Here is a 16,392-nt window from a genome sequence, read left to right on the forward strand (position 1 = left end):
CCCAAATGGAGCATTCCACACCTGTCCTGGCTCTGTCACTGGCACAATGTTTGCGATTTTCCGGAGCTAAAGCTTGTCCTAGTTCTTCCAATTAATTTGCCGAAAATTTCCACTTTCGTCAAATGAAAAATCTGTACCCAAAGGTCACCTAGGCAAATACACTGCTACGTACACTGGCTGAAAATATTGATATCCACTGTTGACTTAACTGGCTGATAATTCTCGTTGTTCACATTGACTTAATTGACCTTGGTACTCTTTGTGCAGGTGTACACCTTTGGAGCCATCAGCAGCAGGGACGACACCTTCGCGAGCCTAGTAGAACAAGGCCTTCAGGCCGGTTACTCTTGGGCCAAGAACGCTGAAGGGTCATTTTCCAGCTAAGATCTCCACATCATAACGTCACGTCTCCATGTGTACAGAACCATCAGCATCATCGGGAGCATCGTTGTACGGCTCCACCACTAACGTCACTCAGCTGTTCATTTGTACATATACTCAGTAGTCTCTAGTCACTGTAAATAGCTCATTGTATATAGCTCAAGTAACCATGCCAAGTTTATCCCGGCGCGACCTAGGTCAGCAACGGTACTACCGTACCCTACTTGCCGTATTTCTCAGGTCACGCTCCTCTGTACCTTTTGCCCAGCACAAAAGCTACTAGAGGTACTCCAGCGTGAAAGGGTTGTATGTGATGCTCCACAATTACATGTCAGAAATGGGAGTTTGCTTCGTGTGTCTGACATGGAAGTTGTGGGGCTTACCACTCATCCCAGAGAAACACCGACGGCTGTACAGTTGAAAGAATGTCTCGAAGCACAAAGCAAGCTGTGAAACAACAACTTAGATTTATTAAAGTGCTTTTGATTGTACAATAATTTATGCAACAATAAACTTGTACAACAATGTCACATGACATGTCTCACTAAATGTACTGACACTGAGCACTACGTGCACGTCCGACAGCGTACCTATCGGAGGGGGGAACTAGTCTCCATGATTCTTTAATAATATTGACAGATACAAGACTGCTTTGGTAGAAGAGCCTAGCTCAAATAATAACAGTCAACAATGGTAAGATATAAAACACTCCTCTCTTTTGAAAGTTCTACACTTGACAATAACAAACTTAGATTAGGGAGGAAACCAGTACCAGGGAGGACCATGATTGAAAGGACAGTCCAGAGTTGACGACGGCAGTCGTTTTTGATTGAGAATTGATGCCACAAACAAAAATTTATTAAATATGGGCTCCTAGCTTTCAAGGTATAAAAAAAAAATTAGGGATGGGCTAATCAAATCTGCGAATCCTCGAATGCTAAGCAGGCAGGGATTCGAGATTCGGGAATCCAAATCCCAGTGCCCAAAACGGGGAATCAAATATTTCTAATCCACCAATCCCGTTTTGTTTTTTGTTTTTTTAATTGGCGCCTCTGGAGCCCACCGAAACCTGAGTGGCTGGCGGGCCCGGGGCGCTCCAAAATCAGTTTATGTATTTCCTCTCTTTGACGAACAACGTGTTAAATAAACTTCCTTTAAGAAGAAGCACTATATGGGTACATTTGCTCGTGAAAGTGAACTAAGATGTAATTTTTTTCTCTTTTTTGTTAACAAAAATATCAAATTCTGCTTCAAAACACTTTTCAGTAGAAGTGCTTTTTTCCCCCTGTCTTTTTCGAAAGATTCCCCCGATTTGAAAGATTCGTGGATTCGCAGAACCTTCCTTGGATTCGGATTCGGATTCGGAAAATTCGCCATTCGTCCCATCTCTTTAAAAAAAATCAAACCGCACATGCATATTTGGTTTCACTTTAACGGCTATGCAAGATTGGGCGTGCGAACTGGTGACTTTGATGCTTTGCAGAGGAAAAGCGAGAAAATGTTTGCCAGACAATGCCAGACAAAGGCACAACACAAGCCACACAACACTCGGTTGCACACTGCAATTTCAGTTTACAGGGATGTCAAAAGCAATGGTACTGGAGCCTACAAAAGTTGAATTCGGAATAACTAGGTGCGTATTTTTTCACCATATCGTGAATGGTGGTACGGATCACCATAAGAAACCACACGAAAATAGCCTCTCACTTTTAGTTCGGTTGCAAACCGTTGTTTCAATAAAGCTGTCAATGTCAAACTTCAATGAAATAAAAATAAAACAATGTAAAACAAAAGTACTCCCCAATATGTGCTGGTGGCGCATTTCAGTGCTACACCAGGAACTGTGCTAGGGCTGTGGAAGATATGTAATTCTAACATCAAGTCAAACACTGACACATTCAATTCAAAGGTTGAATTGTACAGTAGTGTTAAAAACATCCAGGCTGCCTCTTCAAACACTTCTAGTCAACTTCATATTCGGTGAGACTGGCACCAGGAGAAATATGCACACTGCCATAATCATGCAGAGCTGCCATTACATGATGAACGTAAACGATGCATCATCATCATTCCATCATCATGTTCCATGAAAACCAGTATGCTCTGAAGATCACTCTCAATCTGAAAACTAACACATTAAACAGAAACACGCATGAATTGTAGGGAGGGCCACACAAGAACGGACAGTTTTTAATTATTGTACGTAAAAATGTGCGTTAAATTTTATGTGGGCTTTTAGAGTGGAATACAGTCAAGGCATAAAATTACCCTCACAAAAAGATATCCTCAGAGTGTTTAAGGTAGTTCCTTTCAATAATTGTACTGCCTCTGTTCATGAAGATAAAAGATGAAGACGGAAAAAGACATCTTAGCACCCAATGCGGTTTCTATTTGACTTGTCAACTACCACTACTCAGTGCGCATTCCATGCAAAAGAATGGACTATGTATTAACACAGCCCTATAAGATGTTCCTGAAAATCCAAAATCCAATGAAAATCCAATGACATGCAGAATGTGAACAACTTGAAGGTGACATCACATGTCCGGCCTAAGTGCACTAATTGAGATTTGCGTGTTAATCTAGATGCATGCAAAGACAGTGTAGAATGCCTGTAGTTAACAAAGCAAGATGTGTTTCATGGAGGCAATTGCTTTTTGAAATCCTGATTAACAATAATACTAGCATAGATTTTCCACTGACACCCAGCTTCGAGTCTAACAGAACTATTGTCCTGCCGCTGCGTTCCTAACAGAAGCTCAAAAGCACACTTCAGGTGGAAATGTGTCAATGCAGTGCTCGGAGCAAAGTTCATTTTCGATCACTTATTACTAGGGTTCTTCATTTTCGGGTTTTATGATTTTTCAAATTCGGGACGGAAAGACCGGGTGCTATTTACGCAGAAGAATTCGGGGAGAAATCGCACACTTTGATCTCTGTTTGATATGCCACCAGGGAATTTTCGGGTGAAACGAAACGAAAGGCATATGAAACGAGCCACTGCTGTGACACTGGGACGAGGAACAAGACTCCTTATATAAATGCGCTCAGAACTAAGCAGTGAATTACCACTGACAAACACTTGCCCGAGCTCCAGAAGAGCTCGTCCTTGACTCCTGCAGGAGAGAATCATAAAAGGAGGAAAAATGCGTTGTCACAAAGTAGCTCTCTTTGCTGATATTATGATTCACTTTGCCCGACGGTTTACTGAGAACGACAACTTGAAGGACCGCAAGGATTTCGGGTAGATATCGGGTTTTACCCAAATTCTCGGCAATCTGTTCGGGGGGGAGGGGGGGAACTAACATGAAAAGTCAGGTTTAACCCTAAAACGAAGAGCCCTACTTATTACATGCATTACTTGAGTAGAGCGTTGAGTCTTGCAACTAATTTCTCAATCTTATGAGTGTACCAAAGACACATCTCATGGGGCACCCTCTGAACACAGACAAAAGGTGAAAGTTATCATACCTTACCCTACACCAACAAGAATGAAGATGGGCAATGCAAAATGAGATGATGTAAATGATAAAGTAAGCATAAAAATGTGTGCACCACACACGCTGCTTCGAAACTTGATTCTCTACTAAAAACACGTCTTGGCAAGGTGCTTTAAACGAGGTCCTGTACCAGCACAAACAAGGATGCCACAAGGTCACGTGCATTCTTGTCACTAAAAAGCAGGAACATTTGTCTGAAAACACATTATAAAATATCTATGCAATAACAGGCACAGGAACCTTTTGCAACATTTTACAGCCACGACCATAGAGGGCAAACGCCTGCCCCTAATGTGGCAGGCTTGGAGACCCTGCATACACAAGAGTCGCGACAGGCAAGGTACAAGGATAAGAACCACCTCTGGCAGCAGCAGCCATTTTTGGACAGACGATCCACGTTTTAAGTACAGCCTAACATGTTTTTACTATGTTATGAATAGGACCTGACATTTTAGGGTTATACCAGATTACACCCGATATCCCCAAATTCAAAGCAGCAAAAGTAGGGTTTAACTCGATATTTCCCCAAAAACTACTGGACCAGGGGAAGCCGAAGTCATCAACACCAACACAGAAGTTTGGAAATTGTGTTGTAAATGCATAAATGTGCTCATACAAACTGTCAAAACAGAGACCCTGCTGCCTCTTAGATGCATGGACTAAATATTGATACTCTGTGTCTGTCATATCCATTATGCTGAGTAAGCCGAAGATTTACACCTGATTCAATCCGATTACACTAAAATTGGGTTGAATCAGGTTCAGTTAAACCCGAGCACACCCAAACCATCGAAACAAAATATAAAGCGATATTTACCACCCCAACATTCCTGAAAAATATAAACAGTCAAAAAACAGTCAAAAAAGTATAACCCGAAAAGGTTAGGTCCTAGTTATGAATGTGTTTACTAACGTGGATACTAAACTGCGTGACTGACCTTGTGTGAACATGAGTGCAAAATGCTGCAACGATCTCTCAACACGTTCCCAAGTGCATCAACTCCAATGGACCCACTGTTCTCCAGAGGGCAGTAAGATCCCTGTTACATGGGCAGACTTAATTGATCATTGAAGGCAATGGTCAGTGAATATGTGTGTAGCGCCACCTAGCGTGCAACGTGTCAACTACCCAAAGAGCATCGGATCCAATGCTCTTTGGGTAGTTGACATATTACGCGCTTGGTGGCGCTACACACATGTTCAATAGCCGTTGGTTTCACATGCTTGTTGAAACACAAGTACTCTTGCAAGCACCAAAAGAGAAGTGACAATCATGCTACCAAAAAAAAAAAAGAAACCCAGGGACAAACTGGGACACAGACGTTAAAATCAGTTCTCTCGGTGTCCTTTCTCGCAGCACTATACAGAGTGCCATGTAAACACATGACACCGCACATGATATATGTATCAACCTTTCCAAAGATGAGGACGGTCATTGTGAAGTACTAGGAATGACATGCTATCTGTCCATATCACCTGCTGAGTTCCCTTGCTCACAAAATGCTTCGGGGAATTCCTTTTTCGTGCTAAACCACTAAGAAGATGGAACACTAAGTTGGTGCAGTGCTTCTGCTTGACCTTTGAGGTGAACAAATTCTTCCTGGATGGTGTCTGTGAAAGCCTTGCGTTGCTCCATCTGCACAAGAGAGTAATTTTTCTCCCCCATTAGACACTTCTCTGCATGTATGAAACAAAAGTTTGCCGATATATTGAACCAACTGGCTCTAGGATAGAGCAGCGTGCAATGATAGGCGCCACATCCGACAAGTTAAATGGGTTATGATACTTTGCCCCATGTTGTGCTGGATAAATATAAGCCACAGATATCTGCTTCACTGTGAACCATATTCCAAGTTTTACGGCAAAGGTAGATCCGTATAAAATTGGCACCACAGATATCAAAACTTATCAGTAAAGTGCAGATTTTCATACAAATGCAAGCTTGTTTTTTCCTTTTCTAGATATGGTTTCGTATCTGGACGATGAAAAAAACACTTTTGGTCTTGACTTGAGGCCAACTGAACCCGTGGATGTCAACAATAGGGTAAGTCGACTTATCCCCTTTTTAGTTTTTTTGTTGCTATGACATCTTCATACCAGTATGTACCTGCCAAAGAAAATTTAGGACCGTACTACAATTCATTGACGTGCGTGAGGGCAAGAAACGGGAAATGCAAGTGTGTCAATGGGATGGGCAATCAGATCAGGCCCCTTTTCTACGCACGCATACAAATGGTGTAGCTTAAATTCTGCTACGTTGCGGAAATGAAATGAGCTTCTGCTTTCACTCGAAAAACATGTTCTTCCTACCTCACATGACCGTGTCAGCGGTGCTTACTGAGCATTGTAACGGGAAAAACACATGCACTATGCTAATAAGTCGTACTGTGCTGGTCATCTTAGGACGTCATTTTGAAGTGTGTGCTCGTTTAGCACCGCAATCGGCCCCATCATGCTCCACTACAGTACTCCACTACCACACGGGTCACTTCATCCTACCTGGCATTATCACTGCTCAGCCACCAAAGTCTGACGTGAGAATTGTTTTCTTTCCGCATCAGAACCCTGTGCATGCAGTGTTATGTCGGAAAAAGGGATAAGTTATGTCCCTGGATTTTGTTCAGCTTCTGCTAAATCACACCCCCCAAAACTATGCTAATAGGACATGCATGTAGAGTAGACACATACATACATGTCAGGAATTTTGCATTTGCATTATTCGAGTAAACCCAGTTGCAATTACTTTACCAAATATTCGTTTGAAGTCTTCTCGGTTTGGGATTTCGCGACTTATCCCCTTATTGCACCCCCGGGATCAATTAGAAGAGTGCTATTATGTATGTGCATCCATGCTTGACACATTATCACATATTTTACAAGAAAATGCATATATATAGTGCATATTTTGCCAGATTTTCATATGGCGAGGTGTCAACACACCTATTTCCTTACCACACAAGGAATTGGCATACGTATCTAAGAATATAGTAGTCCAAAGGCCAGGAACAGTCATGTTTATTACTAAAAGGGCACAACAGCATAAAACCTTATTGAGAATTTCCAAAATTTCAGAACCAGTTGTGTTCACCAGAACAAAGTGGCAGGGCTGAGCTACCCATTTATTCATAGTGGCAGGTAACACTCCGGTAGGAGGCCAGAATCAGTGGCAGATCCAGGAGGAGTTCGCCTCCCCCTCAAAACACAGGGCTACAGTTTAGTTCCCCCTCTCCCCTCCTCAGTTACGTGCTTCGATAAAGAGACCGCCCCCAACCCACCCAAACCGGGGGTCTGGATCCGCCACTGGCCAGCATGTTTGTTCACAGACTAAAACCAACAAAAACTGTCAGTGCTAGGGAAACACGAAAGGACAAACACAACACAGGGCACTGAACAGACAAACAATCTTTACTGTACAGACAGCATCTTGTAAAACATGGTCCAAGCGACACCTTCACTTTGATTGGTTGATTATTTTATCATCCTATAACCCCTAACACTTGCTAGAATATTTTTTTTCTTTTCTTCTTACTACCGACCGTTGATAAGAATCTGTCCCATCATAGACTTCTAGAAAGGGCTGGCAAGAATTATATCTACCCCTCTACTAAGAAGTCCTCTGTCTTTGTGATGACATCACTGAGGGCGCGCTTATGCATCTGTCTCCCGACTTCTTCATTTGGAGAGCTTCTTGATAAAGAAGTGCTCCTGCTGCCCTAAACAGGATTTTTGGTCTTTAAACTTTGCAAAGCAGTCCTGGCACAACTTCAGATGTTCTGCTAGCCAGCTATAACCACTACTTTGAGAGTTCTTGTGTTCTTTTAACCTAAAATTTAGACACCTCGCTGTTTAGCCTATGTACTCTCTACTGCATTCCCAAAGAATGCAATAGACTACACCACTCGTGATACTCCACTCAACCCCCTATTCGAGCTGCTCCTTGAAAGCGGCTTTGTACTTCAAAAATCTACCTTGACTTGAAAGAAGCTCTGTTACACTATCCCTTTGATGTAGCAGCCACATGGCTGACCACAATCTCGTAGCACAGGACATAGGACACCGCTACCAGCGCAAGTAGAAAGTAGAAAGCTGTTAAGGTCAGCTTCAGCATGTGTCTGTGACCACTGCTCTGAACCTTCAACACCTTTCGGTGGTGAGGCTCTCACCCTGACAGGAGGACATCCCGTTCTACGGGACCGTCGGACGCCGCTCACTCAAGCGTTGCCAACCTGCGCACTGCTGACGATGACCCAATAGAGCCCTAAACACTTATTATTGATGGTACAGACACTTACCGCACTCTTGTTTTCAGCATTCATCTTTAGGCGTACGTGAGAGAAGTCTATGGGCTTTCCCACCATCACTGTGACCAGCTGAAATGGGATCAAGGTTCTCACTCAACAAAAACATACCCGGGTAACCTTATTTTCCACCTCAATGTGCGACAGAGAGAACCCACGCAAACAAGAGCGGGCTCACCCAACACCAGCACGTTCAGAGCCTTGTGTTCTAGGGTTAGACCCCCGTAAAACCAGTTTTTACCCCCTCGCCCCTTAAATTCTCGAAAATGTTTTGGGGTGCACGTTATGCACTGTAAATACAGTAAGTGCAACAATGTTATCAGAGATAGACCAAAATGCTTCAGTCATAAGTAGGGGGCGTAGCAATAATCAGCAATAGACAACTTCCGAAAATCCCAGAGTGCTTAGTGCCGCTTTGAACTGTGGGAACTTGCGTTATCGGAGAGGAGAAAGTCTCCAAATTGTTTCGATTTCTCCCCTCTCAGCCCACTGTCCAGGACGTTCAAGGTCAGCGAAAACAAAACGTGAAGGACCATTAAGCAAGCATTCAAGATGCAACATGTGCGCGAAGAGCACGGGGATTTCCAGGGTCTATACAGGGTGTTTCATGAAAAATGAGCAGAAGTTCAAAAATAGAATGGTTCATCACTAAGGCCCCGGGTTTTCCACGATTCCGCCAAATATCGCGGAATCCCGAATTCATCGCGGAATCCTTCGTTTGGCACACAATTTCACGGAATCCCTTACTTTTAGGGGTGTGCGGATATTCGAGCTCTCGAATTCAAATCAAATATCAATCACTCGAAGTATTTCATTCGCGGATCGAATAGTACTCAATATTCGGATTTCCGAATATCCCACTATTCGCAGAATATGAACGACACCTCCCGAAGGTGGGCTTCACCTGACGCTTTCCTGCATAAGGTGAAGCCTGCTTCACGAAATTGCCCATGCTGCAGGACCAACAGAGACAGATTGTAGTTTAGCTTAAGGTGACGTTAGCCCAAGTTTATTGTGCATACAGCACCTAAGGAAGGGACGGCGTCCCTCCTGTGTGCAGTTTAGCAGTGGCAGTGGGGGATTTTGATTTGACTCTTAAATAATGCCTACAGCCCAGAAATGAAAAGGATGTCCTAAAGATGTAACTTCCACAGAGCATGTATTGTAAGCTCCTTCCTATAATCTCCCTATAAAGTTCCTATAAACTCTGTAGATGCCGAAGATCTTTCAGCAAGTATAAAATGATTGCAGGCGACAGACGGCATTCTTTGTCAGAAGAGAACACAAGATATAATGTATGTAATGCTGAGCCACAACAGTGCTTCGAATGTGTAATTTTATAAAATATTTTTTGTTCCCACATTATCCAAGAAAATAAAGTGTCTCCCATCACAGAATTTACAAGTCGGTGCCGCAGAATTTTGAATTTGCCGCAGCAGCAAACCAGGGGCCTTATTCATCACACACCAAAAACTCTGACTGTATAGTGTTACCAGTGGCGTGAGGATACTCAAACTATTTTTGTTTTCTAGTTAATTAATTAATTAGTCGTTAGTGAAATTAATTAGTTTTTGTATTATAAGGATTAGAGGAAAAATGTCTGAGAAAGCTGTAGCAGGAAGATACAACGACACAAAACCCGTTGATTGCAACTTTGTGCCTCTAATGGATCATTTTTTTCCCGGTTCCAAAGACTAACTTTCGGGTTTGCAAAAACTCGATGCGGGACCCCTCGCAGATGCACAAGGAGTGCCGGATCACAGGGCTCGCGAACGTCCTGGCTAGTGACAGTTCTCACTGACATTTTGGCTTGACATTGACTCCTGGCACGTCCACGACAGATCCCGCCTCAATGTTTTGCAAACGCGAAAGTTAGTCTTTGGAGCCAGGAAAAAAAGGATCCATTAGGGGTAAAAAGTTGCAATCAACGGGATTCGTGTCGCTGCATCAGCCGCTACAACTTTCTCATTGGCATTTTGGCTCTAGCCCTAAATAATTAAAAAAACTGGCTAATTAATTCCACTAATTAATTAATCACAAAACAAAACGTCATTTCAGTATCCTGACACCACTCTAGTAATACTACGCAGTTAGTCTTTTTGGTATGCGATGAACCATTCTATTTGAAAATTTGGCACATTTTTTGTGAAACACCGTGTATATTGGACTATGGTAGAAGATGTCCACAAGAGCAGTACCCAATACAACCAACTACAGTTGAACCTCTCAATAACGAACGTCCATTTAACAAAATCCTCCGTTTAACGAAAAATTTCCGTTGCACGAGCGCGTCCCCATAGACGCCAATGTATTTTTGAGCTCGATTTAATGAAATACGTTCGTTTGGTCACCTCTATTTAACGAAGTCCCCGGGCTCTCCTGCGGGTGTCTTTACCCCTTAACCACAAAGAAAAGGAGGAGAAACTTTCCTTCTCCGTTGGTTTTACGCGAGTTTTCGTTGGTTACTTCGGTTGTCACGTGCTGGGGGCGCGAACGTGCCGACGTGTGCTTCGCCTCAGCCGGTAATCGGTGCGCCGATGCTGTGCGCCGCGACGGTGCGTCGCGCCGGCGCGAGGCTCTCTTCGCACCCGTTTTCGGACAAGAAAACACGCATTGCTGACATTTTTTGCTCACGCCTCGCGAAGTCTTATCTGCTTGTGTTGGTGACGACGACAGTACGTTGTGGTTTTGTGCCTTTTCATTACTTTTTTTTTGTTCGCGCCGCTAATGCTGACGGTGGTAAAATGGGCATGATGCCGCTGCCGTTCAAGGTTCCATCGGAGCAGGCGTCTACGCGACATGTACCCATTTCTCGTTCTTTTCTGCGGCGTACTATTGTTCTTTCCGGACGTCATGAGTGAAAATGAACCAAAGAAACTTCGATACGCGAGCGCGTAGGAAAAAGCAGTCGAGGTTCATCCGGAGTTACGAAGGTAATGAACGCTCAGAGCGACACTGTGCACAAATTACGTGTTACCTAGCATTATGTAATGAATAAAGCTTGATATTTTGTGCCCTTCTTACCTTAGTACCTGTTTCATGACAAATGACGTTTTGCGGAACGCGCGGCGCTGGTAGTGTGGCGGCCATCTTCGTTTAACTTGGCGTGTTCCATTTAACGAATATCTCGATTTAACGAAACAAAGAGTCAGCATTTACAAATTCGTTATATAGAGGTTCAACTGTACACCATTGTGATGCACGCTGTACCTGAATGCAAACAAGGTGCGAGTGATAAGAGACACCTTACCTGACCCCACTGTGGAACATATGGCTCCTTGTTTGGCAAGACATCATTCATTCCTGAAATATGTAAATGCCATATATTAGAGCACGACTCCTACCTACGCTGTTTTTATGACTGCCTTTCCCTCTTGGTTTTACCATTACAGAAATGCAGTTCAGGGGTGCTGGCGATGAAACTCCCCATTCATCATCATAAAAAAGAAGTTGTTGTTTATTCAAACCGCACAGGATCCATGAAATGTCCTAATTATCCGAATGCAGAAATATCCAACTGACAACAAAATCCGAGGTGTGCTTGCCGTTATGTGCCATTATATGCTGTGTGCTTGCCGGGGGGGCACTAATTTGTGCACCCGAAATAGCACTGCCACTGTATTGCCATTCCTCTACGTTATTAGTGGCCACTATTGGGTGGGACTGCGACGCCCTGTCGTTCCTGCCATCAACCACAATTACGAAGACGCGTCCTCTCAGGCTCTCCAGCATTGCATTTTGCGAGGCCGCAGCCATGTCACCGATGACGGCAGTGGTCTTCGTCCATCCACACCAGCGGCACTTCGCTTCGTCACATTTTAGGAACATCACTCCGAACAACACTCTAAAGATGAGTGTGGTGCAGGTATACCTGCGGATACCCGCACAAGTTTGTTCTTCGCAGGTGCACATTTCCGTGTCATCGCGGGTTGCGGGTAGACCCACACTGCGTCCGCGGACCACGCGGGTATACCCGCAATACCCACAGGCGCAAAGCCAACCCGTCGGATTTTGATGTATGACCCGATTCATTGCGAACATTTGGCCCAAAATACTTTCCAAGACGTTCTGTGTCCAATTCATCATCTCATGATAAGGTTGTTGTTGTTTGCCACATAGGGTTCATTTTGGCTATCTTTCGACACCACGATTGGTACGTTTCGCATCAGTAAGCTGGCAATCACGTCAGCAGTCGCCACAGCATATGCGTTGGAAAAGTGGCTCTCTGACGGACATTGTACCCCTCCCCCTCAATAAATAATTTCGTGCTGTGACAATCATGTGGCATAATTGAAACATGCGTACGCATTGGGCTGCGGGCATATTGGCGGGTATGCGGATACCCATTGGGATGTGTGGGTGCGGGTTGAGCCAGGGACATTGCTGGAGTGCGGGTCGTGCCCCCGTGGGTGCGGTGCAGTTGCAGGTACGAATTTTCCTACCTGCACTCATCTCTACCGCGGTCACATGTGGTCACTTACGCTCCGCGGCTGGCTGTGCTCAAAAAGGAAACCCGTGAAAAGGCACTTGGCACGTATGAGGAACATCTGCAGGTATTTCTTCTTTCTGGAGAGCGCCATCGGAGGAGACGAAACTGCTGTACACAACTGGACTGACGATAGGACGATAGCGCATCTTCTCGAATGATCTTGCGCGACCTCCAGCCACTGAAGGTCATGCCGCAAAACATGTGTTACGGGATGTCTAATTCTTCAGGAATGTGTTCGCGAAGCTTTTAAAGGAAAATGAAGAAGAAAAGCCCAAGGCCCCAATTTTGAGGGAGATTGGAGGGCGTGTCCGTTCCGTACAATCGGAAGACTGAACGAAATTCTGAAGCCTCCCGGATAATCCGGGAGAGCTGGCAGGTATGTTATTATTGTCAAATGTACGACTGAGAACGAGTAACGCCACCTAGACACAGAAGGCCTGCTTACTGCCTCCTCACCCTCCTTCTCTACGTGGACATATATACAGTCAGGATTCGTTTCCTACTGCGATTCGCCGTTGTGCAAATTCAAGAAATCGCGAATGATTGCAGCTAACTTGGAACCTGTAGACCTGAATCTGTAGACAAAAAGTGCAACAGGCTGTGCAACACGACCTGTCGCGTCAATTCTTTGCAAACCCGAAAGTTCATCTTTGGAACAGGGGAAAAAAGGATCCGTTAGGGGTACAAAGTTGCAATCAACGGGTCCCGCATTGTTGTATCCTCACGCTACAACTATCTCATTGACATTTTGGCACTAATCCTTATAATTAAAAAACTGAATTAATTTCACTAATTAATTACAAAACAAAAATAGTTTGAGTGTCCTCATACCAATGGTAACACCATGAGGTCCGTCGTTTTGGTGTGCGGTGAACCGTTCTTGCTTAAACTTAGGCTCATTTTTCGTGAAACACCCTGTATATTTATTAAAATACGTAGGCCACACGGGCAGCACAACAGGATAAAAACATTACTTAAAATATACAGTAATATATAAAATATACAGTTTTTAGCTACACCCTGTATATCCAAGCGCATGCTATATATGCATTCAGCTGAGTTGCACGACAATTCACTTCATATCTGCATCAGTTACGGAACTATTCTAATTATTACTACTCACTTTGTATTGTATAATTATATCCTATACTTATATAATCAGTTTGTAATTTTAAGCTGCCTATTTGCACAGACTCACCAACATGCCAGAAAGGAACGACAATGGGACACATCTTGCTCTCGGCGATCAGCCTCCCAACTCCTAAAAGGTAAAAAACAAAAAAACAGAGATCCAAGTTGTAGGTTGGAAATTTTTATAGGTTGAAAATCTTTGCAGAATCCAGTATGTAGCACATAGGTATATGTTTATTGCTACACGCTGGAGGTTTTCATGTACCCGTCAAACAGTTCTAGATTTTGAAATCTGACTGAACCCCCGAGACAAGGAAAACACAGACGATCACAAACACATTCTCGATCACTATCACCAATTAACCTGCATTTTAACTCGTTCTAGACTCCCTTTCACCTGTACAAAAAATTCCTTTTTTAGACCGAAGAAAAGAAATCCAAGCCTTAAAATGCTTCTGAAGGACCTCTTACAAAAAAATTTTGGAGGACAAACATACGTTAATGATTTTCCAAAGGTTGTTGGTGAAATAAATATATACACATAAATATAACGTTTGGGAAACTGTCTAGCACTACAAAATTCTGTCTCTCAGTTCAGAAGTCAGAAATATGCATGACAGACAAATATATTTAGGGTCTGAGGTTTTTTAGGGAAATATTTTTAGCCAAATTTGGGGGGTTAAAAATCAGGTAGACAACTGCAGCATCCAATTCGGGTGAATTCGGGTGTAACATTTCTGGAATATGATATGATACAGGTAAAAATCGGCTTTATCAGGCTTGTTATACATCACAAATGTAAAAAGAAAACAGCTTCCAAACTCAGTAATAACACTGTCTGCGACAAAATGATGACAGTGTTAAAAGCTCTATGACAATCGAAACCTGCATTGAATGGAATGCTAATTCAAGGCTGCATGGTAATGCAAACCTGCACATGGATTAAAGTACTGCTTCACCTAATGTGACGCTGTCACAAGTCCTCACGTGAGAACCATTTTCGTTTCCGCGTCGAAGTAGTAGAAAAGAGCGGCAGTTCCGTTACGTTCGGCGATTCATCGGCAATTCATCGGCAATTCTGCTTACTCCATTCTTTTCAGAACTATCTAAATTGCTACCATGTTGCTTGGCGCTGGGCGTTGTTTCGGCCGCGGGACGGTACAGCCGTCCCGAACGGGCACGAGAGACGTGGAACAGCAGGAAGCTACGCGCGCCGCAACGTTTTTCCGACCATTTGACGACGCGCGCGCGCGCGCTCGGCGCGCGTGTGACCTCGGAGACTGTATGCCGGAATCTGCCGGCTACTGACATTCGCGCGCGAACGCTTGCTGTCAACGAACGTGGCAACATTGGCGCGAGTCACTCGATCTGTCCGCGTCTCATGCGTTTCGGGTGATCGTCCGCGGGCTTAGTACTTTATTTAATTATAAATATAAGACTGACCAGAATTTTTATTAAAAAAAAAGCTATGAGAGCAGCACAGATGCTGTTTTTGCAGTTGAGTTCTACTGCCAGGCGGACATCTTCTCGAAGAAAGTTTGTAACTACAAGATGACTAATTACCTAAAATTAATTAATGAACTGTTTAATTGGGGGATTTCGGGCAAAAGCGAGATGGCAGATTGAAAGACTATCCTAGCTGCGAGCCATTTCACGTTTAACAAATCCTAAAACCCGCAAGTGCGTTAAAATATCCATCCCCGAATTTTGATAGCCGAAATGATGAATTAGCCGAAACCGCGGCGACAGGGAACGCTTACAGGGAAGCTTTTTCGGCTCATTCGCATACCAAAAATTCGGGGGTGGATATTTTAGAGCACGTGCGTGCATCAGGATTTTCTAAACGTGGAATGGCGTTCAACGAGGATAGCCTGTCAATCTGCTATCTGGCTTTTGCCCGAAATTCCCTAATTAAAAGTTTAATTAATGTATTTCAGGTAATTAGTCATCTGGTAGTTACATACGCTCTTCCAGAGGATGTCACACCTGGCCGTAGAACTCAACTGCAAGAACAACATCTATGCTGCTTTCATAGATTTTTTTTTTTTTATAAAAATTCTTGTCTGTCTTACGTGACGCACCCTGCATATATAGTTTCGAATTGTAAACATGGGGGTATCAAAGAATTGGGGGAGGGGTCATCATTACAGCTATATGGGATAGAAAAAATTGGGGGGGGGGGGGGGGGTCTAGATTCACAGCGCGGGGGTTCCATCGCCGCGCGCAGGGCCGCCGGGAGAAATCACGGGCCCAGGAGGATGACTCCGGATGAGCCCTGCCAGGGCCCCCTTTCCACGTCTCCTGATGCTAGCAACCGTCGGGCCTTGGGTCGGGCGGGCCCTTGTAGACGCCTGGGTCCCCATCCCCGCCTGGAATGCCAGGAATCTAGCGATTTTAGATGCTTTGGATCGCGGTCGCCCATCTTCGGGTTCCGTCGTCTGCTAAACCACGTGAACTTCGACGTGCTGCCAATGAGGGCACTCGCCATCCTTGCAAAGCGGATGTGACGACATCGGATATAGTTGGGCAACCAGCTGCTCGGTTGTTCGCAGACCAGGCTAAGAAAGTGCTAGCTAGCAAATTCCAGGCGCTT

At 44.1% G+C, this 16,392-nt stretch overlaps 2 protein-coding genes across 9 annotated transcripts in view; one reads left to right on the forward strand and one right to left on the reverse strand.

The window, feature by feature from the left end:
* Window positions 1–908, forward strand: part of LOC135400364 (GRAM domain-containing protein 4-like) — a 37,549-nt gene extending 36,641 nt beyond the window's left edge. For all 7 annotated transcript variants that reach the window (XM_064632207.1, XM_064632204.1, XM_064632209.1 and 4 more), the window contains exon 19: window positions 268–908. In XM_064632207.1, coding sequence (XP_064488277.1) covers window positions 268–384 — 117 coding nt within the window. In that variant the 3' untranslated portion in view covers window positions 385–908. The remainder of the gene's footprint in view (window positions 1–267) is intronic.
* LOC135400366 (tafazzin-like) overlaps window positions 829–16,392 on the reverse strand; it is a 29,251-nt gene continuing 13,687 nt past the window's right edge. For both annotated transcript variants that reach the window (XM_064632211.1, XM_064632210.1), the window contains 4 exons: window positions 13,867–13,929; window positions 11,430–11,482; window positions 8,174–8,251; window positions 829–5,517 (listed from right to left, as the gene is read on the reverse strand). In XM_064632211.1, coding sequence (XP_064488281.1) covers window positions 5,416–5,517; window positions 8,174–8,251; window positions 11,430–11,482; window positions 13,867–13,929 — 296 coding nt within the window. In that variant the 3' untranslated portion in view covers window positions 829–5,415. The remainder of the gene's footprint in view (window positions 5,518–8,173; window positions 8,252–11,429; window positions 11,483–13,866; window positions 13,930–16,392) is intronic.

The sequence above is a fragment of the Ornithodoros turicata genome, chromosome 7 (assembly GCF_037126465.1).
Source record: "Ornithodoros turicata isolate Travis chromosome 7, ASM3712646v1, whole genome shotgun sequence".
Classification (NCBI taxonomy): Eukaryota; Metazoa; Arthropoda; class Arachnida; order Ixodida; family Argasidae; genus Ornithodoros; species Ornithodoros turicata.